Source organism: Anopheles cruzii, chromosome 3, assembly GCF_943734635.1.
Source record: "Anopheles cruzii chromosome 3, idAnoCruzAS_RS32_06, whole genome shotgun sequence".
Taxonomy (NCBI): Eukaryota; Metazoa; Arthropoda; class Insecta; order Diptera; family Culicidae; genus Anopheles; species Anopheles cruzii.
Genome location: NC_069145.1, coordinates 901,612 through 924,986, shown reverse-complemented (window position 1 = coordinate 924,986; position 23,375 = coordinate 901,612). Strand labels below are relative to the sequence as shown.

At 52.3% G+C, this 23,375-nt stretch overlaps 9 protein-coding genes across 9 annotated transcripts; 6 read left to right on the top strand and 3 right to left on the bottom strand.

Moving 5' to 3' along the window:
- Nucleotides 1-331: 331 nt before the first annotated feature.
- LOC128271437 (histone-arginine methyltransferase METTL23) lies at nucleotides 332-1,222 on the top strand. Its single transcript, XM_053008973.1, has 2 exons — nucleotides 332-465; nucleotides 626-1,222. The coding sequence occupies exons 1-2, from the start codon at nucleotides 346-348 to the stop codon at nucleotides 1,220-1,222; spliced, it is 717 nt and encodes a 238-aa protein (XP_052864933.1). The 5' UTR covers nucleotides 332-345.
- A 30-nt stretch (nucleotides 1,223-1,252) lies between these two features.
- Nucleotides 1,253-1,604, top strand: LOC128271438 (SRA stem-loop-interacting RNA-binding protein, mitochondrial-like). Its single transcript, XM_053008974.1, has one exon. The coding sequence runs from the start codon at nucleotides 1,253-1,255 to the stop codon at nucleotides 1,538-1,540; it is 288 nt and encodes a 95-aa protein (XP_052864934.1). The 3' UTR covers nucleotides 1,541-1,604.
- Nucleotides 1,605-1,608: 4 nt separating this feature from the next.
- LOC128271436 (probable ATP-dependent RNA helicase DDX55 homolog) lies at nucleotides 1,609-3,555 on the bottom strand. Its single transcript, XM_053008972.1, has 2 exons — nucleotides 3,418-3,555; nucleotides 1,609-3,364 (listed from the first exon to the last, which is right to left on the bottom strand). Exons 1-2 carry the CDS (start codon nucleotides 3,520-3,522, stop codon nucleotides 1,631-1,633), a joined length of 1,839 nt encoding a protein of 612 aa, XP_052864932.1. The 5' UTR covers nucleotides 3,523-3,555; the 3' UTR covers nucleotides 1,609-1,630.
- Nucleotides 3,556-3,797: 242 nt separating this feature from the next.
- On the top strand, nucleotides 3,798-5,975 carry LOC128273659 (cleavage and polyadenylation specificity factor 73). The gene has a single exon (XM_053011679.1). The coding sequence runs from the start codon at nucleotides 3,798-3,800 to the stop codon at nucleotides 5,874-5,876; it is 2,079 nt and encodes a 692-aa protein (XP_052867639.1). The 3' UTR covers nucleotides 5,877-5,975.
- Nucleotides 5,976-6,410: 435 nt separating this feature from the next.
- Nucleotides 6,411-10,651, bottom strand: LOC128272855 (uncharacterized). Its single transcript, XM_053010737.1, has 2 exons — nucleotides 10,212-10,651; nucleotides 6,411-10,144 (listed from the first exon to the last, which is right to left on the bottom strand). Exons 1-2 carry the CDS (start codon nucleotides 10,649-10,651, stop codon nucleotides 6,997-6,999), a joined length of 3,588 nt encoding a protein of 1,195 aa, XP_052866697.1. The 3' UTR covers nucleotides 6,411-6,996.
- Nucleotides 10,652-11,813: 1,162 nt separating this feature from the next.
- On the top strand, nucleotides 11,814-12,612 carry LOC128273889 (uncharacterized). Its single transcript, XM_053011953.1, has 2 exons — nucleotides 11,814-11,998; nucleotides 12,066-12,612. Exons 1-2 carry the CDS (start codon nucleotides 11,814-11,816, stop codon nucleotides 12,562-12,564), a joined length of 684 nt encoding a protein of 227 aa, XP_052867913.1. The 3' UTR covers nucleotides 12,565-12,612.
- Nucleotides 12,613-13,748: 1,136 nt separating this feature from the next.
- LOC128272964 (gamma-tubulin complex component 5-like) lies at nucleotides 13,749-17,089 on the top strand. Its single transcript, XM_053010856.1, has 4 exons — nucleotides 13,749-13,829; nucleotides 13,892-15,691; nucleotides 15,747-16,956; nucleotides 17,018-17,089. Exons 1-4 carry the CDS (start codon nucleotides 13,749-13,751, stop codon nucleotides 17,059-17,061), a joined length of 3,135 nt encoding a protein of 1,044 aa, XP_052866816.1. The 3' UTR covers nucleotides 17,062-17,089.
- Nucleotides 17,090-17,128: 39 nt separating this feature from the next.
- On the bottom strand, nucleotides 17,129-17,730 carry LOC128273710 (DNA-directed RNA polymerase II subunit Rpb4). The gene is made up of 3 exons (XM_053011736.1): nucleotides 17,610-17,730; nucleotides 17,366-17,546; nucleotides 17,129-17,303 (listed from the first exon to the last, which is right to left on the bottom strand). Exons 1-3 carry the CDS (start codon nucleotides 17,671-17,673, stop codon nucleotides 17,129-17,131), a joined length of 420 nt encoding a protein of 139 aa, XP_052867696.1. The 5' UTR covers nucleotides 17,674-17,730.
- Nucleotides 17,731-18,044: 314 nt separating this feature from the next.
- LOC128272602 (dynein light chain Tctex-type) lies at nucleotides 18,045-22,432 on the top strand. Its single transcript, XM_053010438.1, has 3 exons — nucleotides 18,045-18,234; nucleotides 19,006-19,171; nucleotides 21,303-22,432. The coding sequence occupies exons 1-3, from the start codon at nucleotides 18,214-18,216 to the stop codon at nucleotides 21,449-21,451; spliced, it is 336 nt and encodes a 111-aa protein (XP_052866398.1). The 5' UTR covers nucleotides 18,045-18,213; the 3' UTR covers nucleotides 21,452-22,432.
- The last annotated feature ends 943 nt before the right edge of the window (nucleotides 22,433-23,375 follow it).

Here is a 23,375-nt window from a genome sequence, read left to right as displayed (position 1 = left end):
GAGAGTTTTTGGAGTTTGTATTGTCCTGATTTGTCGTTCGATACAGGCTTCAAAGCATCATCGGCCGAGAGGCACCATCGACATACTTTTGCGCTTCTGGAAAATAATTCGCTATTATACCTGTTAATCCTTATATTATACCAACTCACTCAACACCGTCCTCTTGCTTAATAAATGCCGAAGCTTCCATTTTCACTGTAATCGTCTATTTCTGTGCAGAGATTTGATAAATTCGTTCGCTTACGAATTGTTTACAATTTTGCGGTACCTTTTGACAGTTTTCCTTCTTTCGCAGCAGAAGCTGCTGTCAAAGTCCGCAGTGCCAAACACACAGTTTGGACGAAAATGACCAAATTCCAGCAGATGGACAACGATGGCGAGCAGATAAAACGGTTTGTTTTTGGCAGTAAATCCAGAAACGGCACTGCGCAGGGTGGAGAAAAGCTGGAAATTCTGATCCCCGAGGTAAGCATAAAAAGCATAGGCTCCCTGTTTTTGTTTGTTTGGCCCCGTTGACGCTCGGAGTGTCAAAAAGCGAGCTTTCGTCGCACGCATGCGACGGGGTGATACAAAAGCAAAGCAGTAGCCGCCACTAACGCTTATATTGTATTCGCGGTTTCCATAGCTCCCATTGCCGGGCTACTCGTTCTACACCTGGCCGTCGGCCCACGTGCTGGCTTGGTTCTTGTGGGAACGACGAAACTCACTCGTCGGCAAGCGGATACTGGAGCTTGGTGCAGGCACCGCGCTACCGGGCATCTTGGCCGCCAAGTGTGGTGCTCACGTAACACTGAGCGATTGCAGTACGCTGCCCAAAACGCTGGAACACATCCGTCGGTGCTGTCGGGTGAACAATCTGCTCCCGGCTAAGGACATCGAGATCATCGGACTGACGTGGGGCCTCTTCCACGATCAAGCGCTCCAGCTCGGACCGGTGGACTTGATCATCGCGTCCGACGTGTTTTACGATCCTTCGGTGTTTGAGGAAATCCTTGTCACCATCTCGTTCGTGCTCGAGTCGAACCCGGGCGCCAAGTTCATCTTCACGTACCAGGAGCGCAGTGCGGATTGGTGCATAGAAAATCTGCTCAAAAAGTGGGATCTGGCGTGCTCGGTGATTAGCTTGGACAACCTCAGCGAAGAGCTCGGCGTCGATCCGCAGGAGTTGATGGGCAACCATACGATCCATCTGCTGGAAATCGTGCGTCCATCGCGAGCTTAGTTACCGACGGGGCAACAGAGGAGAGCCACAATGTCTTCCAGTACGGCCGCCGCGGCCGCGGGTAGCATCGCTCGTGGAGTGCAGAAACTGTTCGTTGGCAACCTGCCGTGGACCATCAGCACCAAGGAGCTAAAGGCGTACTTTTCCAAGTACGGGCACGTTCACTCGACCAACGTAATCTACGACAAGACTACCGGCATCAGTCGCGGGTACGGATTCATCGTGTTTAGCACCCGGGAAGGTTTCGCCAATGCTACGAATAATCGACTGCACGTGCTCGAGGGCCGTGTCCTTGAGCTTCAACCTGCCACTTCTTAACGTTCGAGCAAAACGCGTTCACTAGAGTAGAGATGACTTTTCTTTAATAAAATCTATATTATGTCTTAACAATCCGCACCCGGCTTCTGCTCAATCCGATTCATCCGAAAACTGGTCACCATCCAATCCCATCTCATCGTCACACTCTTCCTCGGTCACTTTTTTCCGCTTCAGCTGCTTCAGCATTCGAATATCCTTCGCGAGCTCGTCCAGGTCTTCCTGGGTGAACTTGTGGCGCTTCCGTTTGGCCACCGGTGCCGCTTCGCCGGCCACGACCGCCGCCTTCCGTTTCTGTTTCTGCTCCCGGCGCTTTTTGCGATTTTCTTTGCGCTCCTCGCGCGCCTTATTGGCCAGCTCCCAGGGAACGGACTTCTTTTTGATCAGCTTTTTCTTGCCCTTCCACTCGCCGGTCTCGTTGTAGGTTTTCATTTTGCCCTCGAACGATGCCTGCTTCTGTTTGTCCTTGTACCGGAGCTTCCAAATGTCCACCGCCGGATCCGGGCCCCGGAACGACTCGCTGAAGTGGGCTTTCATTTCGGGCATTCGCGGTAGCTGCAGCAGCCCATAGCTGGTGGCCACCCGGCCCAGGTCGAGGTCCTTTACGCGCAGTATCAGATTGCATTCGTGTTTGCTGTACGCCTGAATGTGCGACACGAAAGCACGGTTCGCTTTATCGAACCGTGCTCGATCTTCCGTCTGCAGTCGGTGCAACGTGGCCAGTGCACTGTCGGCGTCGCACTGTTTCGTCTGCAGCTTCAGTTGTTTCAGGGCAACGTTTTGGTTGCGCGTCAGAAAGTCGACGTACGCATCCTCCGACGGTAGCAGCATCAGTAGAGCGTTCCCATCCGACCCTTGGCGTGCGGTACGACCGACACGATGGACGAAAGCAGCCGCATTCGACGGTGGGTCCCATTGCAGCACCCAGTCCACCTCGGGAATGTCGATTCCGCGAGCTAGCAGATCGGTGCACAGTAGCAGCGCACTGTCGGCGTCGCGAAATGCCTTCAGGATGCGTATTCGCTGTGATTTCATCTTACCGTGGAGTGCCATAACGGCCATCGGCTTCACGAGCGTTCCCATGGCAACGGCCCAATACTCGACGCAAGCGCACGTGGGAAAGAAAACCATCGCCTTCCGGATCTGGCGGCTGCGTATGAATTCAAGCATCGCGGTCAGCTTCATGTCCGGCTCAACAACGACGTAGTAATTTTGCAACCGCTTCGGTGTACTGGTGGACGCTTTCTCGCGCACACTCACTAACACCGGATTGCGGAGACCGGCGCGCATCAAATCCTTCACCTCTTTCGTTTGCGTCGCGGAAAACAGTCCCGTACGGCGTTGGCGAGGCAAATATCCCAGAATGGTGTTGATCGTTGCCTCAAAGCCCAGATCCAGCAACCGATCGGCCTCATCCAGAACGAGCAGCTCCAGGCTCTTCACCCTCACCGCCAGGTTAAGGTCTCCGGTACGCTCGAACAGATCCTGCAAACGGCCCGGCGTGGCAACGAGTATGTTTGTACCGTCCTGCATGATCGATATGACGTCATCTTCCACCGAGTTGCCACCGATGACGAGCTTCTTTCGAAAACTTCCCAACTGATCGTGACTAAGGAACGCTCCCAACACTTGGTCGATCTGTGTGGCCAACTCGCGGGTCGGCGAAACGATGAGGGCCCCAATTTCATTTCGCTTCCAGGCGGCGGTTTTCTGTCGCTTCAGCAACAGCTCCAGCAAGGGAACCACAAACGCCAGCGTTTTGCCGGATCCGGTCACGGCTTCCGCTGCCACATCCTTGTACGACAGAAGCAACGGAATACTGGCCGCCTGAAAAATACGCTGTTTACTATCGCATCAACGTGTAACGTGTCTTACATTACCTGCACAGGGGTCATTTTCTCGAAACCAAGACCCTTGATCACTTCCAGAACCGGCTCGCTTAAGGGTGTGGACAGAGCGCCCCATTTTGAGGCTGGTCGTGCCATTTCGCCGAATCCGAACTTTTACCGAAAATCTCATGCACGCCACACGTGTGTTTTGCTTTCCCAGCTGCCGGCCAAGGCCGTCGGTGAACGCTGTCAAAACGCGAACCGAAGCGTTTTTGACAAGCCGGTTCTCAACGACGCGAATGCCTTGTTGCGAATCATAAACAAAGTCCGTGCCGCAAAGAGACACATTTCGCTGGTGGACACAAAAATTGAATTGAATTGTGTGTTAGTTCTTAGCCGTGTCCTCATCAAAGGGTATCCCCCCGCCAACAATGGCACAGAAACGCACAGCGAACGGCACCGGGGTGCGCCTGCTGAAGGAGGAGAGCGATCTGATGGTAATCCGGCCACTCGGTGCGGGCCAGGAGGTGGGCCGATCGTGCATAATGCTCGAGTTTAAGGGCAAAAAGATCATGCTCGACTGTGGCATCCACCCGGGACTGTCCGGGATGGACGCGCTCCCGTTTGTCGATCTGATCGATGCGGATCAGATCGACCTGCTGTTCATTTCACACTTTCACCTCGACCACTGCGGGGCGTTGCCCTGGTTTCTGCAGAAAACCTCCTTCAAGGGCCGCTGCTTCATGACGCACGCCACAAAGGCGATCTACCGGTGGATGCTGTCGGATTACATTAAGGTCAGCAACATCTCGACGGACCAGATGCTGTACACGGAGGCGGACCTGGAGGCGAGCATGGAAAAGATCGAAACGATCAACTTTCACGAAGAGCGCGACATTCTGGGGGTGCGCTTTTGGGCGTACAACGCGGGCCACGTGCTCGGTGCGGCCATGTTCATGATCGAAATCGCCGGCATACGGGTGCTGTACACGGGGGACTTTTCGCGCCAGGAAGACCGGCATCTGATGGCCGCCGAGATACCGGCCATGCGCCCGGATGTGCTCATCACGGAGTCCACCTACGGCACGCACATCCACGAGAAGCGCGAAGATCGTGAGAGCCGGTTCACGTCGCTGGTGCAGAAGATAGTGACGCAGGGTGGCCGCTGTCTGATTCCGGTGTTTGCGCTCGGGCGTGCCCAAGAGTTGCTGCTCATCTTGGACGAGTACTGGAGCCAGAACCCGGACCTGCAGGAAATCCCGATCTACTACGCGTCGTCGCTGGCCAAAAAGTGTATGGCCGTGTACCAGACGTACATCAATGCGATGAACGACAAGATTCGCCGGCAGATTGCGATCAACAATCCGTTCGTGTTCCGGTTCATCTCGAACCTGAAGGGCATCGACCACTTTGACGACGTGGGCCCGTGCGTGGTGATGGCGTCGCCCGGTATGATGCAGAGCGGGTTGTCGCGCGAGCTGTTCGAGACGTGGTGTACCGATCCGAAGAACGGTGTCATCATTGCCGGCTACTGCGTGGAAGGGACGCTCGCGAAAACGATCCTCTTCGAGCCGGAAGAAATTACGAGCATGAACGGCCAGAAGCTACCGCTCAACATGAGCGTGGACTATATTTCGTTCTCGGCCCACACCGACTACCAGCAGACGAGCGAGTTCATCCGGCTGCTCCAGCCGACGCACGTGGTGCTGGTGCACGGTGAGCAGAACGAAATGGGGCGCCTCAAGTCGGCCCTGATGCGCGAGTACGAGGCCAACCCGAAGGTCCAGATCACGTTCCACAATCCCCGCAATACGCAGCCGGTCGAGCTGTACTTCCGCGGGGAGAAAACGGCCAAAGTGATGGGCACGCTTGCCGTGGGCGAACCGGTCGATAAGCAGCGCCTGGGCGGGGTGCTGGTAAAGCGGGAATTCAAGTACCATCTGCTCGCACCGACCGACCTCTCGAAGTACACCGACATGAGCATGTCGATTGTGACGCAACGTCAAAGTATCCATTGGCCTGGTTCGACGGTGGTGCTGAAGTTGCTGCTCGAGCGGGCCAGTGGACCGGGGACGGTTGCCGAGTGTCCGATACCGGAAGGCAGTAACGCTACGGCCAAGCTGCGGGTGTGCGATTGCATCGACCTGACGGCGGACGGGAAGATTGTGATACTGGAGTGGCAAGCGACCCCGGTTAACGACATGTACGCCGACATGGTGATGGCCTGTCTGCTGCAGTGTGACATCGCCGGCAGCAACGTGGTCAGTGCTCGGGCGTCAAAGGTAGACGAGAAGCACTATCAGAACTGCCTCATCGAAACACTCCAGGAACTGTTTGGCGAGCAGTCGATGGAGAAGTTTATCGACTCCAACCGACTGACGGTGACGGTCCGTGGCAAGCGCATCGTGATCGATCTCGAGACGCACGAAGTCGAGTGTGATCAGGACGAGCAGCTGCACCAAACCGTACACATGACCGTGCGCAAACTGCGCCAAAGCTTGATGCTGTAGATGGTGGATAAACAGCCCCAACGAGGACCCCGGATGATGATTGGCATTTAAGGTACAAAAATACTGTTCATTTGATTCAACCAAGAACTGCACGCGCAGTTCTCAGCATGTAAAACGGCCCGAATAGGAGATTAGCGTTAAGCGACATTAAAATAAAGCATATTTTTGGTGCAGATAAAGTCAAAGCAGTTGTTTTTATAAATATATATTTATGTGGATGTATATTTTTATATACGAATAGTCAAGCGACTACATTTATTGAATATATTCAGTTTCACTCTAAACAAACGAGGCAAGATGTTCGCAGATTAGATCACTGTCCACGCAGGTCAACCCAGGCCCAGGAACCGCATGTTTCTGTTTAAACCAAAAAAGAGATGGCGACCTTGCGATTTGAGAAGAAATGCAGATTCTGATCCTGTGGCTCGCAGCAGCTACCATCCGCGAAACTGCTTAGAGGGGGTGACGGTGATCATTGGAGCCGATAGAAAAGACAGTGCTTGCCGTTGCCAAACTTGGTCAACTTGAAGCTGGAAAACCGACGCACAACCGGACACTCCGCTCCGTATCACTCCATCACAGATGTACAAACACTCCATCTCCGAACAATAGTTTGTTTAGAAATATCGAGATAAATATAATCTTTGTAGCATAGCGCATAGTGGCAGCAACAGAGAGGACGCTCCGCACATTGCTCCTTACTTTTTGTGCACTAACCGCTGAACTAACTGTATAGCTGCATCCTGACTGGGAAAAAAGGTCCTACATTTCACTCAACATTCGGTGCTCAGTCGACTCATCTCGAGACATCCTTCTCCGTTTGCCCGGTACACTCACACGCTTTGCGCAAAGCGTATTGACACAACGTTTTTAATAGTAGTTTTTACTTCTAAACGAATTTTCATAAATACATACTCAACGAAATTTAAGCGATGTGCGTATACTCCCGCCCAAGCTTCAAAGAAGGAGCAAAATGGCTGAATAAATTAGCTGCGCATTAGCTGCCTACGTGGTGTTCCTAGACAATGTCTATAAATATCTGTGTATATATACTGTGTGTGTGTTGTAGTTAACGAGGTCACTCCTTTCACTTTCGTTTCTTGTATCCTTCGGCGTACAATCAGGAAAATGGGTTGCTGCGACGCTTCAGCGAACCAAACTTTTTCTCCGCCTCCAGCAGCATCTTTTCGTTGCGGATCACCTCGAACGGGGCCATCTTCAGTAGCTTGCTGCCGGCCGCCGCCACCACCCCGCTCAGCCGGTGGCCATCCGTCGGGACCACGTCCACCACTTCATCGGCCAGCTCGTCCGACGGGAAATCCTCGAAGCTCATGTTGCTGAATCCCATCGCCGTTCGGCACGCCTTCGGTTGCTTGGATGAATGGTGGTCGTCCTTTTTGCTTTTCCCACTGCCTACTGCGCTGCCACCGTCCGATGACAGCAGCACCTTCCGGTAGCCGCTGACGTTCGCTTTGACCTTCTGCCCGATCGTGCTGCCGACGGACGCGGCAGTGCCGAGGGCACCGACACCGATATCACCATTTCCGTGATGGCCACTTGGGCCGCTACCGCCCCGCTCGAGCAGATGGTTGTATTTTACTTTTTGCTTTTTCGTCAGAAACCCTTTCGAGGAAACCTTCGACACCGGATCGCTGCTGTTGTCCTCGTAATCGTCAGACTTGAGGTTACGTACGTCGTCATCGAGATCGTCATCCGGCCGGAAGTTGACGTAGTTGTTGTCCGGCGAAATGTTTCCGATACTGTGAGACGGTATTTGGCTAAAGTTGACGTAGTTTCGCCTGGCCGATGACACTGGTGCCACCGGCGGCGCCGGTTGGTGATAGTAGTTTAACGGGGGAATACTGTGGTTCGTCTGCTGCTGACTGGCACCGATCAACGACACCGATGATGGTGGTGGTGGCGGCGGTGGTAATGGTGCCGGTAGTGGTACCGGAACCAAAGGACTGAGCGCGTGCGGGATGATGTGTGTCAGCGAGACGGACCCGGGTTCGATCGTAACCCTACTGATTATCGGTTCCTGAGAGATTGCTGGCGCAGGCGGTGGTGGAGGTGAAGCCACCGACTGACCACCGGCTACAAGGCTGGGCGAAATCGCAACCATCGCGTCCACCGGAAATGGTTCCGAACCAAACAGATCCCGCTGGAAGTGGGGCGATTTTTCACGCGACGATGGTGGGGCGGCAGGCGGTTCATCGAGATTGAGCAAATCGTTACACACCGGTAGCCTCGGTACCGGGGGCATCGTAGGTAAGGGTTTTATTGGCGTTGAGGTCATAAAGTCATTCGCCGGCAGAAGGGCAGCGCCTGCGACCTGCGGCCCCGCAGCGGTGCAATAGTTTTCCGGTATCGAGTGAACTTCGGGCAAAAATTTCATTCCACTTGACCGCTTTGGTACGAACGGCTTCCGAAATGGGGCCATCGCAAACGGATCCAGTTCAACGTCCGCGGCACCGTCGTCGTCTTCCGGTGGACACTCCCGCGGGGGCTGGCTGTGTGGCTTTTGCACCGCCGTTGCCGCTCCGCTGGCTCCGCGTGCATCGTCCTCAGGAGTGAACGGATCCATCAGGATCTCCTCGCCGCTGGTGTTGTTCTCGGCGGCCGACTCGTAGTCTAGCTCGTCGTCCAACAGGAGCGGCTTCTCGCCCTGTATCATGTCCTCCTCGGCCGAGCCGTCCTCATCGATCACGCTGTGCTTGGAATCGAGATGGTCACGCTTCTTAACGCGCACCCGCGTCACGATGCGGCTCGTGTTGTCCTCGTTCGTGGTCACACTTTCACACTCCGCGTGGTAGGCACTTGAACCGCACGTTCGGATACTCTCGCTGATGCAGTCGTCCACGCTGCCTTCGCCACCGACGCCACCGAACGCACCGCGGCCGAACAGCTTCTTTTTGGCCCGCCCCTCGCTCGGAGGCACCGGTTCCGGTTCCTCGCCCTCGGGAAAATCGTCGTTGGCACGAAGATCGGACGCCGACCCGATAGAGTCGGCATCGTCCGAGGCCTGCTCTCCCGCTTCCGCCGTTGCCCTCCGTTCGCCCTGCGTCGCCGGACCCTTGTTGCCCGAACGCCGCCCTTTGGTGGGCACGTTTGGTGCACCGGCACCGGCCACTGTGCTGGCGCCGTGCTGGGCCACTTTGCCTCGTAGCTTCTTCACGATTTGGACATTTTTTATTTGGCTCTTATCCACCTTATGGTAAACTGCTTGCAGTTTCTCCGGAATGTTGCTCTCGACGAACTGCTTAAAGCTTTGCTTCTTCGCACTTCCACCCGTACTCGCCTGGCCCCCGGATCCCAGGATCACACCACCGGTTGCCACTCCGCTCGCCCCCACCACGATCGATCCTCCCACCGATGATTCCGGGTAGTACTCGGAGTCACTGTCATCCGAGGTGACACCGTTGGAGTTGAGCTTCTCGTACTTGTTGCGATCGTCGAGCGGCAGCTTGATGAAGCTGGGCGAATCCTTCTCGCCGGCACCGCCGATCAGCAGATCGTCCAGTTTCAGATTGTTTGGTCCCCCGCCGATCAGCGCCGATTTGTCCGGCGCTCCTCCTGGCTCCTTGTGTTTCGTGGCCACCGCTTCGATTCCATTGCCGGACAGCGGCTCGACGGGAGTGCTTTCGATCAAACTCTCCTTCCCACCACCCTGGCCACCGACGGCGTGTCGCCAGCGATCGCTCAGCTTCGACGCTAGCTTTGAGGAGCTGCTTTTCTGTTTGAACCGCTTCGGCAACGTAAACGGTGCCGAACCGAATGGATCCTCGTCCCCGAGCTGCGGACCCGAGGGGCCCCTGCTGGAGGTCGCGGCCGCATGCAGCATGCCCGTGGACAAGGCCTGTGACAGGGAGCCTCGCACCTCACGCGTTACGCCCCAGTATGGTACACAGCCCAGGTCCGATTTCATCTCCTCCGGCGAGGTCACGATCGACGTCTGGCTGCCCTCGAGCCGCAGCTTGTCGAACTCGGCCCCAAACAGCTGATCTTCGGTCAGCGTCGAGATGGGGCTGAACGGTGACGGATCACCGAACGGGTTCCAGGTGGACGAGCCGAGCGACAGAGGAGATACTAGCGATTTTTCGCTGTTGGAGTTGCTCAGAATGTGCTGCTGCTGCTGCTGCTGCGATTGAATGAGTGCCGTTGGCCGAGGCCGTACCGAAACGGTGGTGGTGGATGTCGACATAGGTTCCTGCTCGAACGGAGACAGTAGGGCAGCTGCTGGCGAAACCGCATTCGATGGAACCGCAAATCTACCGGAGAGGCGATTTAGGGGCACATGATTATTGTTCGATCCAAGATGGCTGCGCTTCAGCTTACCTGAAGGACGTCGAATCACCATCCAGCGATAGGGGACTCTGCCGGGGGCAGGGAACGGAGGCACCGAGAAACTTGTCGTCAAAGTTGGCCACAAACTTGGTCCCGCACTCTACGGTTGCCGCCGGAACGGGCGAGATGACGTTTTTCGGCGAAGGATTCAGCGATATCGGAGCCAACGTCAGCCCGATCGAGGGTGTCGTCGAGGAAGACGTCTGTTGGGTCGGCTTTGGTCGTGATCTCGGTGCTACGCTCGTACCGTGCCCACCCGGTACGGCCCCCGTCGTAATGGTAATGTTCGATGGTCTCGCGTACGAATCGAACACCATGCCCGCGTCACTGTTCCCCGTTCCCGTGGACATCGTCGACGGAAGCGGTTGCTCCGGCTGCACGGAACCGCACACCCGTGTGCCGCTGCTTTGCAAGCTAGTTGAACGTGGCATCGCACGGCGGTGCCACTGCACTGCGCTTACACTTCGATCGGCAAATCGCGATCGGTTTACTTGCACCGTTTCAACATCCCATGGCCTGCACGTGATGCTGTGCTGTGCTGTGGTTGGATGCTATCTGTGGCCGAAGAAAAGTAGGCAGCGTGTGTTATGCACGCGAGAATGGTGGTTTGCGCGTCCCAAACCCGTGTAAGCTCTAGATGTGAAGCGTCGAAACGAGGGGAGCAATTATAACAGGACTTTGTTTACATTCACCGATAAAATGGGGCAAAACCGTTGTTCGGGTTCCGTGTGTGGGGGTGGGTGGTGGTATGATAAAGTGGGCTACACGCAATCATCCGTCCTCCCTGTCTGCTGCCGCACACACTGTTACGTTTCGAAATGTAAATAACAGCTGCTTGCCCTCCCCGTCCACGCAGCCGATGAAGCGGTCAAAGCGTTCACCGATGCAATCGAAGTGTGCTTTGCATCAGACTCAGAATCCGCGAGAGAGCGCACTACTTCCGACACTTTCACTTACCACCAAATATGCTACAATGTCCGTTCTTTATCATACGTAGCACTACTATCTGAGTTGCCTTTAGTAGCACCTAAACATTTTTTGCATACACGGCCAATGCAGTCCGTATGATCAGTTCACACATGCACGGCGGCGACGCCGCAACGGAAGTAAACAATAGAGCGACCGAAAAAGGGGACCGCAAGCCGATAGTAAAAATTGGCAAAATTGCATCGATTCTGGCCACCTACGTTGTTGTGACAAAATGTACGAACTCTCGAATGTCAGTGGTTGTCAAGCGTGGAGAGTGCAATTGTAGAGAGCCTCAAACGAGCCCCGCGCAGGCTGAGAAGCACTGTCCGTTCCGCTGTAGCCGTAGCGTAAATTGTGCAAAGGAATGAACTAGAATTACGGACACGGCACGGTATTTTAATGCGATTAGCAGGGTTGCAAAGCAGCGATATTTACGTGAAATAGCATTGGGCAGGACTACTATCAACATACTTGTTGCCATAACCTTTTTTTGCTCCGAATAGTTTCGTTCACGATAACGTACGCAACATCATTCGGTTCCGTTTGGGAGAGGATGTCTCGATGTCGGGTTCTCTGCCAAATACCCCGAGAAGCGAGAGCTACAAAACAAACCGACCCGCGCCAATGCCCTCTCCCGTTGAGCGTCCTTTTAATTCAAAATTCTGTAAGTTTTACAAACCGCTCCTAGTGGAGGAAGTTGCGCTCATCGATCATCCCGTGAAGCTGCATCATGGAAAGTGCGCGGTAATAGGACAGCTAGCAGAGGATGGCGCAAAACTGATGTCCCTGGCGATACCTGAACTACCCGAGTGAGTAGGCTACGGATTAGCATTGACAACATAATTAGTTTATTCAAATCTTTGTGGTTTATTTCAGAGAAATACAGCTTCCAGATTGCTCTTTCGCTGTGGACATTTCTGTGGCCAACTTCCGCGACGTAATGCCGAACAAAGGCAACCATGTACAGGTGTACGGTGAACTGTTGTTGCACAATACGTGCACCCTGCTAGCTACGACACCGGAAATCTTGAGGAGCACTATCATGGAACTGAACGGAACAGAACTCTGTGAAGCAGTCTTGAAAATTACTGCCAGTCACAGACCTTTTATTGAAGTCGACCATATAGAGCACACTGCACGCGCCCGGGAGCTAGTGGCTTGCAATCTACGAATGAGGAACATTGGGTTAGAACGGCTTAGGAGACGGTTTAAGAAATTAAAACTTTTAAAGACGATAAAAAGCAGGAGAAATCTTGACGAGGATCCTGTGCGCCAAGGGGTGTTGAGTGCGAAGTTGAGCGACCATTGTTTGCGCCTCCGGATCGGTGGGATCGATAATCTCGTTCATTATGATAGCGTAAGGTCTTATCGGTGAGGGAAATAATGTAAAGAACTCCTTCGTGGGTAATTTTGTTTTAATAAACCGTACGAACGCAATCATCAGTGTTTCCGCCCTATATCCGTCGTGTTCAGCCAAATGGGTAAGAATCACGAAGAATGATGGGCCAACCGTGAGACATCGCGAAAGAAACTGGAATTCCGGATTAGACTGTATCGTATCGTAGTTCGTTTCTTCGCTCTGCAATAGGATGGCGACAAAATGGTGCAAGTACTCAGGATAAGCCTGGGAGAGGACTTCGATAAGCGTGGGGACGTAATGGCTCACGGCATGATGCCAGAGCCGTTTGAAAAATGTAACAAGCGTTACGTCGTGTTGGTATTTCTTTACAAACGGCATCAAAAGATGGACCTTCGCTAAAAGGGACTCGTTATCGATCGGATCGACATTCAGTTCGGCTAATCCTGCGTCCACGATGACTGACAATCGGTCGGAAACGCTGCGGCATAGACAGCAACCCGTATCAGGGGTTTTGGTCGACAGGCTTTTCATCACCTCCAATCCCAGGCCATCTCGTGAATGATCAGCAGTTGGATCGTAGCTGATCGCATCTTCTTTACATACGCCGTAGGTGTTTTGAAGTTGCTGCACAGTTCCAATCTAAAATTGAATTGAACCAACGCATTATCGCCACCATGGTCGAAAGAAGTGCTTTTAAATACGCACCATCGTTAGCATTGCCTCGTTATCTTTGTCCTCCCATATGCGATCAATAAGCGCATCAACTGTTTCACTCCATTCTTGTTGCTTACGTTTCTGGTGCAGCTCGTTCACCGTTAAAGGAAAACTTTCTGTGCATGAGCACGAATAGCTAAACTCAAAATTCATTTGATAAAATCATTCGGAATGAAAAAATCGGTTTGTTGTGTTGTTCACGAAACTGGCGCCAAACAAATTTTAAACGATCTTTGGTTTGACAACTGCCTTCTGTCAACTTCTTTCTGTCCGTAGTTTAATAAACAAACAACATCCTTTAACGATTCCAATTTTCTCGTAATTTAAAATATCATTTTACGCAAGGTTTAAGGTTTTTCACACATTCAGTACAATTTAAAAGCTTCAGTGATGCTGTCACGGTTATATGTTGTGTAAATATCGGTCAGATTGAAAGCAGATGGATTGAAAGTATCGTCCGTTCTGCACCGAAGGCCGACAGCAAAATGTCTACGGTGCTCTCCGAGGTGGAGGCATTGATTCAGGGATATGTCCCTGAATTTGTAAGATTGTTAACCGGGTTCGATGTAAGAATGTGCAGTGTATTGAAACAAGCAATGGTGTGCTGAATTGTTCGTTTCGTTCGCAGGAGGATGAGGAAAATTTTGCATTGTGCCACCACTTCACGCTGGGCATGATACGAAACCATTCCTTTCTGTCGGTCAACAGCCACGAGATCAGCCGGCAGATGGAAGCCGTAATAGAAAACATGGAAATATCGAACTTCGTTACCGAGGCAACGCAGCTGAGGCGCTGCTATGAGGAGTTGATTAAGAATCCGGTTTGCTTGGATCACTACGTGCATGAGATTCACTGGTCGGTGCTCTTGTTTCTGCTAGGAGTTGCCTACAATCCGGTTGGCGCAATGAAGGAACGGCTACGCACCGGAAAGGCTATTGAGCTGTTCCGACCTGAGCCCGCGCAACCACGGCTCCCTGATACGGAGAAAGACGATCTGATCGCCGAATTGATGGAAGACAATGTGCAGTTCGAAACGGAGGACAACCACGGCTCGGATCTAAGCGACTGGTCGGACCGTGAAGACGAGGGCAGGGACCCTACGTACGGCGGGTGCTTTGAGCAGAAAGATACCGAACTGGAGACGATTGAAATTGAGCACATGGCCAACGGTCAACCGTCCAACGAGGTGGTGGTTTTTAACCCGATTGAGCCACCACGCCCGGAACCAAACTATCTGGCATTCGACCGCAACCATGTGGTTCGCTGGTTGGAGCAAAACGTACACATGAACTGGTGGCACGATCCGCAGTTCAAGGTAGATGTGGTTAGCAGCCATCGGGGTGCATCGTTTTGCGATTTTTGGTCCGAGTGCGTTGCTAAGGCATCGCACGGCTTCCTTAAATCGGAACCCGTCTCCACCATATCGGAGCTCTGTGTGTTGAGAGAGATTCTGTGGATGTTCACGTCTCCGGTCGATTGTAAGCTGTTCCGAATCGACGATGATCAGATTTGGATCAATTCGCATGTGTCCCTGGCCAGCACAACGGAGCACGGCATTCAGACGTTTCTGCTAAACTTTACCGAGTTTATGACCATTACCTATCGATTGCGCAATTTCTGCAGCCGAGTGCTGGATGATACGGGCAGCACGGTTGCGGCGCCGCATTCGTTCGAATGTTATGCGGCTGGCGTAAAAAGTTTTCTGCTCAACATGGAAACGGTGATGATAGCGAAAGAACAGGAACTGATGCGGCAAGAGCCGGGCAAAACGCACACCATTATCACACTGTTTCACGAGCTCGAACCGGAACTGTTTGTTCTGAAGAAGCTCTACGATATTCACCGATTTTCGGTACTGGATTGGACCAAATTTCCGGCCCACATTGCCGTAGCACACTTGCTGTCGGGCTTGTTCCGGAGCGTAAAGTTGAGCGCCAATTTGGAGAAAGGCAACCTGGCCTTCGCGCTGCTGCTGGCCACACTCAAGTGCTACATGAACGTGATCGACATCTGGTGGACGGAGGGTCGTCTCGATGACTGGCGAGAGGAATTTTTGGTGGAGAAACAGTACGCAGAAAATGCACCGATCGGCGATCGGCTCACCGGCTACCAGGCGCGGCTGTTTTCGAAGTGCAAGAAACGTTCCTTCTACGTCAGCTCTGCGATTTCGGAAGTGATTGAAAACGATCCCATCATCAAGCTGCTGCTGCACCACTCCCTCGAAGCGGGCTACACTCTGAACATACTGAACGGGTTGGACCGGATCAGCGATATGCGACGGGAGCACGAGGCGGAAGACGAAAGCTTGGTATATTTGAGCTTCTTGGAAGCAATCGTCGAAGAGCTGCAAAGATTCCGAACGGAAGACGAACTGAGTGCGGACCCTAAGACCCCTGCAACGGAAGCAGAAACGGTAAGCAGTGGCCACGTAACACGTAAGTTTCTCATGCTGACACCCGACATTCTTTTATTCATCCGCGCAGGGCAAGGAAAATGCCAAGATGCATCAGTTGCGTAGGGAAATTAAGGAAATCTGTAGCGACGATCTGCTTCTGATGGCATTAAATAGCACGCTTTGCTTGGTTAGTGAACACACGGATCGCGATTTATCAGATAAACCGTCCCCGGTGGAATCGAATCTCACAAACGCCCATTCGGTTTACGTGACCCTGAACTCGATCACGGCGCTTCCACTGCCGCTGGAGCACGTGCTGTTTAATGCGATCAAGAATCTGATGGAAACGAAGCGACAGGCCGCAAACCATTACGTGACGTACATCTACAAGGACGAATTCCACGTTATGGACCATTTGAGGAACATACGGAAGGTGCTTCTGCTGGAGGCTAGCGATCTGATGGATTACTTCTACAGTGATCTGTTTCGAAGGATCGAAGCCGGAGAAAGCTGGGCCAATCCGTACCTGCTCACGACTCAGCTGAGTGACATCTTGGCGTCGCGTTACAACGACATGATGTCGCTGTTTACGGTTGAAATCGATCGCGCACGCGGATACGGGTCAGTAGACCATCCGACGGTGCTGCAGGCGATCGACACCATCAGCGTAGTGTACCTCCCGGGGCACGATCTGAGCAACATGATCAACGATGGCACACTGGCGAGCTACAACAGCGTGTTTCGGTTCCTGCTGAAGGTAAAGTGGGCCCTGGGAACGCTGGAAATGCTGCGTTTTCCCTGGTCACAGAAACGGCGGCCACCGTACGCGGCGTTCGGCATGATGGATCTGATACTGAAGCGCCTGGCGATGCTGAAGTTCTGGATGATATTTTCCTTGCAATGCATACACTCGCACCTGATGACCCACGTGCTGCAGTCCTTCGGCGAACAGCTGGATGCGAAGCTCGATCGTGCCGACAACCTGAGCGACATGATCGCGGCTCACCAACTGTACATTAGTACGATCTTTGAGCATTGCTTCCAGCAGGAGGACAGCAAACCGGTGCTCGACGGAATCACACGCATGCTAGAACTGGTGTCCATTTTGCGTGACGAATGGCACGCAACGGTCAGCTTTATGGAACTGGATGCGAAGGGTCAAATCGCCGACAACAGTACGATCGCGGACTTTGTGGCCAAATCTCAGGTCAGCGAACTGGAGCATACCTACTGCAAGTGCCATCAGCAGTTGGCAAAGTTGCTAAGTCGGGAAGCTTACGGACGCCAGAAACTACACTGTAAGTTGCTTTTCATCGTATATTTTGCGGAACGTTACACCATTTTTTTTTACTCTCCCAGTGACAGGATTGGCCGATGCGTTTAGTTACAATGTTCCTTACTGAAGCGCGCGCCGTGCCTAGGACCTAGTACAGGACCCAGGACTAGTATAATAAATGAAAAACAAAAAACCTAGTACTGTAAGCTGCGTTTTGTGCCGATGTCGTCCAGTATTTGCTGCAACTCATCATCCTCGAAGCGACCCTCGAGGGAGGGAATCAGTGCTTTCGCTTCCTCCGGTGACGCTGGACACAGGTTTCCGAGCGCCGCGAGCTCAAACTTGTGTAGCTTTTTCTGCATCAACAAGCTGGCAAGAAGAAAAATACATTAAACAAGGACATTTCGTTGAAAGAACGGCATTCTGCTTACCTGCGGACGCTGGCGATAGTTTCCTTGTTGCGGAACTTTCGGAACTCGTTTGTGTACGTGTATGTTTTGTGAAACACCTCGGAAAACTCTTGTTCTTCCTCCGAGGACTCGTTCTGGTTCTTCCGGTGCTCCAGTAGCATGTGAACTTCGCTGATCAGAAGTGTTTCCGCAGTCTCGAACTCTGCAAACAAACGGAAGGGTTAGCTGTCGCGGGCAGTATTTATGGATCAAACGAAGACGTTACCTTTGGGGAACTGCAGGTCGGCCGCATCTTCCTCGACCATGTCCACTGGATTGAATCCGGCCATTATTTTAGCTCCGAATGCGATTGAAACCGTATACTTGTTCCGCACGACAGACGCTTTTATTTTGCCGACTGTTGTGATTTGGTGAATTCAGAGGTGTTTGCGGTGGTGAATTTAGTTGACGTTTGCTTGTGAAGGTTAAAAGAGATTCAATTCGCTTGAATGAGGATTAATGAAAATTAATATTGAAAAGAAATCCAGTTTAATTTCAATTCAGTTCAGGCCCATGAAGTTCTTCCGATTTCTATTTTAAAACCGATTATTTTAGTAACCGATGTTGTGGTGGTGAAAATGATTGACAGTGTGCTTGAAAGTAGCCCACCATTTTTCTGGCTGTCAGTTGGCATATTCTAACAGGCACACCACACGCAAAGCACAAACCAGTCGCGTATGAGCTTGAACCAGAACTTTCTAGTTTTCGCCGTATTCTCCGCCAAAAAGTACGCCGCAACGTGCGCTCATTGCGAAGTTTTACGCCCCCCCGTCTAGTTCAATCGAATAGTTCGTGGCCGAAAGAAAAACGCAGCGGAAGAAAACCAAAAAATGGAGGATAACAAGGACGAAGTAAGTATGGCCGGTAGCAGAGTACAGGCGGCAGCAGAAGGGTGATGTGATGCGCTAGCCAGCCGCCAGCTGACGTAGTGACCATTTCGTTTGGTCTCCGCCGACGCGACGGGGGGCACATGCTATCAAAATAGTTTTGGGATGCGTCACGGGGAAAGCAAACCCAAGCCGCAGAAAATAATGCCACATTTTTGGTTCGATCGAAATATTGTTGCCCGTGCCACCGAGTGCTATGTTTACTAGATGTAAAAGAGCGTATGAATTAGAAGGTTTTTTGTTGTGGTTCTCTGTATCATCAAAGATCCCCTTTTTAGCAAATCCGTCCGCATTTCGCATTCTTTCGGGTGAACATGTTAATAAGCTGTGTGCGCGCCGCATGATGGCGTTCCGACATAAGAGATGAGCGTTCCGTTGGTCGAGGAATGCTATTTAAACACCCGCTTCGTAGGTGCGAACAATTTTTACGACTGATGGCACTTTGTCATGCAATTGCGCCGGGGGCGAGCTAGGCGAAAGTTCCTCGAGCGATGCTAGAGAGAGCCGGGGTTCCCGGTGACCCCGTTGGAACACGCAGCAGCATTTTTGTTTCGCACTAGGCCAGAAATTGATCAAACTTTGGCGCGAAGTAATTCGAGTTTTACCGCTGAAAAATGATGGCCGGAAGACGAAATGGCAGCATTTGAATCGTGACCGTTAGTTTCCCGGTACATGCGAACCGGGCAGGATCGGCTGGGCTCTCTAACGCAGTATATCATGTTAATTGTTCACCAGCACCAGTTCGTTGTGGACGACGTGAGCAAAATTATCAAGGAAGCGATCGAAACGACCATTGGAGGAAACGCGTACCAGCATGACAAAGTGAACAACTGGACCGGCTCGGTAGTCGAAAACTGCCTCGGAGTGCTGACGAAGCTGCAAAAACCCTACAAATACATCGGTAAGTAGAGACACGGGCCAATGGCCACTCGCTGCGCTCTCGACATGGATTCTTTAGTTTATTGTTTAGTTTGCGGAAAACGGTCAGATCGGGCGATCGGGGTGTTAGCCCACGAACAATCTGAGCCCACCACCAAGTCCCCCGGAAAGCCCACCCGTGCCGAGGCCAAGGCCACCGCCAAGGCCGGCACCGATTCCGAGGCCAAGGTTGGACGAAGCACCAGTGTTGGCCGACACCTGGGAGGCCGTTTTCACGGCACCACTCGCCGCAGCATTCAGTCCCGCTCCGACGCCGTTGATGGCACTGCCAACGCCTCCGAGCAGACCGCCTGCAAGGTTGGCTACACCACCCAACAGGCCTCCGGCAAGGTTCAGTCCTGATCCGATGATGTTACCGGCGGTGTTGGCCACCGCCCCGACAACCGGGGCTACCAGGTTGGGAAGTACGGCTCCTCCGGTGCCACCGATACCGATGCCTCCGCCGATTCCCAGTCCACCCAGTCCGATGCCTCCGCCAAGACCGATCCTTATGCCAGCTCCGCCGCTGCATCCTCCGCTTACGGTGGCGGCTTTGGTGGTGGTAGTGGGAGCGGAAGTCGTGGTGGTGGTGGTGGTGGTCGTTGAACCCGCCAGGATCTCGGTCAAGATCTGGCTGATGAGCGTCCAGGTGCTGGCGTCGCTGGCGCCCAACACAACAACCGTTCCATTGATGTTAATATTTATCGTAATGGTAATTGAGCCCGATCCGCTGCTGCTGGAAGAAGTTGTTGTTGTGCCACTTGAAGCGGTAGTTGTTGTGGCCGCCGCGGTACTTGTTGTGGCCGCCGCGGTTGTTGTTGTGGCCGCTGCCGTTGTAGTAGTGGCCGCCGCGGTGGTAGTAGTGGCCGCTGCGGTGGTAGTGGTGGCCGCTGAAGTAGTAGTAGTTCCGGCGGTCAGCGCAGCAATGATTGCCGCGATGGTGCTGCTGTCGGATGAGGCGACCGTCACGATACCTGCAGAAAATTTGAAACAATTGTAAGTAAAGATCGGTTTCGGCTTGTCCTGTTTCGTTTCTTCTTCTTTTTGGCGCCACAACCGCTGAGCAGTCTTGGCCTGGCACAAGAGACAATGTTAATCTCTGATGCTCTTCTGTAAGATTTAATTTTTACGGACGGGATTGTTAGCCCCGCGCCAACCCCCCTGTCACGCCGGTATCGGGAATCGAAACCATGGCCGGTTGAGTGATAACCGATCCCGGGATTCGAACCCAGGCCAGCTGCGCTGACAGCGAAGAGCGTTACCGACTGCTCTATCAGCGGGGGTACGGTTCGGTTTCGTTTCTTACTTCCGCCAATGTTGAACACGACGGTGTTGCCGGTTCCGGAAGACGACGTAGTAGACGCTCCGCTGGCGGAGGTTGTTGTTGCGGAGGATACGGTTGTTGTTGTTGCGGAGGATGCGGTGGTGGTTGTGGGGGCTACGGTGGTAGTTGTGGGGGCTGCGGTGGTCGTTGTGGTTGCGGCTACGGTAGTCGTCGTAGTTCCAGTGCCCACGCCAATGATCGAGGACGAACCGAGGACAGTCACGCCGATGCCTCCAACTCCGATGCCAATTTGGCCAACAGTTGGGCCAGTCAGCAAGGTGACGGCAAGAAGAGCGGTAACGAAGAAGTACTGCTTCATTTCGTTGTTATTTTACCGAAATGAGGATGCCAGTAATCGGAGATCTGAGCTGATCGGCCGAAGGTTTAGGTTTTATATACAAGCTTTCCCGATCGCCCGGCACCGGACCAATCAATAGGCGTTGCTGTTAAAGGTGGCGACGCGGATGTTTGACGAAAGCTTGCAAAAAGCCACGACGTCCAGAAAACAGGGCGCGCTTGTTCGCCCGAAGAAAGTGCGTCACTTGCAGGCAAACAGCGCGAGGGTTTTCGCGATCGCGATGCTGATAAAGGGGACAATTGTTTGATCGCACAAACAGACCCCCAGAACTCTGGCTCGGGATGCTTTCTTTCTAGACGGGTGCGAACAAAAAGCATTCCAGACTTGTTTATCGGATTGATTGGTTGTTGGTCGGACAGCGCGCGACTGATCCTTGGAAACGGAATCGTAAATTTGATCTGTCTTTCTGTTTTTCCTTTCCAATCCCCCCAGTAACCTGCATGATCATGCAGAAAAACGGAGCCGGGCTGCATACGGCGAGTTCCTGCTATTGGAACAACGAAACGGACGGATCCTGCACGGTGCGCTGGGAGAACAAAACGATGTACTGCATTGTGTCGGTGTTTGGTCTTTCGATTTAAACACTTAAGCCGCGGCTGCTTTTCGAATTTTACTACATTTCGACACCTAATTTAATACACGCGCACACACACAAAAAAACACTTGGTTCCATCTCTTTCACGTATCCGATCGTTTTTTTCGATCATTGCTTTCCTTTCCATCACTTAAAGATCGATCGATTGCATGGCACAATGAAGCGCTTCTCTAGAGTAAAGACTATATAGTTACGGCGCCGATGCCGATGACTGTGGCCGTTGATAATTTATTTTTAACTAAACATAATGTTGGGCAGTTAAGCTCGGTGCGAAGTCACACTTTCACCTTCTTGCAAATTGTTAGAAGCAGAAGAAAGCTCTCAAAGCGTATGTTTAAAAATGTACATGGATCTGTAGGAGGTACCCGAGTTCTCCCCGAAGGTGCATCGTTAGGATGAAGATTGATTTACCACCGCACCGCCGCTCCCTAAACAGTTTTGTTCTAGAAATGCTCCAAATGTTAGCAATTAATATTGTTTCTGAGCTTATCCTCTCAGCCGGGGTGGCGGCATTTGGTGCGGTCGTAAAGCCATATGTTACAGGCATGGCCAGGAGGAGGCTCAGGAGATGTGCATTGCATTGCAGGCTGGCTGTGTGTGTAAAAACGAGAATTAGGATTTGCAGGAGCTTAATAATAGCATTGAGGCCAAAGCGCGCGATCACTTGTTACGAGCCTGCATCGAACATGAGAACTAATCAATTCAGCCGAGAGACAGATCGCTTATTAGACCCAATGTGAGCAAAGTGGTGAACCGTTGACAGATGTAAAGTATCACTCGAATGCCTGGACAGGAAAGCAAACGGGCCAAGGGGCGCTGGTAAAACGGAGCGACGCGTAACTAGTTTCTACGCACTACATTTTCCATGTAATTAGGTTGTACGAAGACGAAGCGCCCTTGACGGAAACGGAAGCTGAATGTATGTTTCGGAGGGAAACTGATAAACAAATAGAAATAAACACTAAGTGCTGATACAACGAGAACGAAGAGCCACCATGGTTATAATCTTTGATTTACCTTTGTTAAAGAACCAATCCATTGGTCATATGTTTCTCCTAGCTACTTTAGCTTCTTTAGTTGGTGTGCCGGAAACATGTGTTCATTTACACGTACAAGGATATCATCATCCGATGCTCCGAGCTGCAGCTGGCCGCCCTTTCTGTCGAGCGTCCATAATTACTCATGAATTTTCATGAATTTCTCTCCAATGGCTTCGATCTTTATGGTCTATTGCACCACCAGCTGATATGCAGCACATCCCTGAATCCATGAATGTTTCCCTCAAAACTATCCTCCGCCCCGGAGTGGGAAACATGTGCAATAAATAATGCATCATCGGTAACGATATTATCAGGCCGAACGAAGAAGCGGCCACCGGTGATCCCGGAGCTGTGCCCGGAGTGAAGACGGAGTTTAAAGTAACACAGTAGGCAATGGGAGCATACCTTCGGGCCAGTGCAGTGGTACATCATCGATCTTTGCTAAGAAAAACGAGTCGCCAGGGGAAAACGGAGCCGAAGGAAGCCATGGAAACCGCGAACTTTCTCACGTGCGGTCGGCTACCATTCGCCTGCGAGGTATGCAATTTGGATGATGTATACTTCCATCGAAGCAACCGTCGCGCCGCTGAGAACGCGTTTTTTTTAATGCAGATAAGTAGTGAAACATTTTTGTGAAAGTTGGTAACTGTTTTTAAATTCCTGTCGGTCGGTTCGCTTTAGTTAAATAACCGAAATGTAATTTCTGTTTTCACACCGGATGTGATTTTATGCCCATTATCCCCATTTATCTCCCGTCGACGCATGTTGGGTGTAATTACTGCGTGCAATTGCGCTTTCGGCATGGACACTGGAATTCGCCGCTGGCCCGCTTATATCGTGTACGAAGAACCATCTCGTTGCCGAGTCATG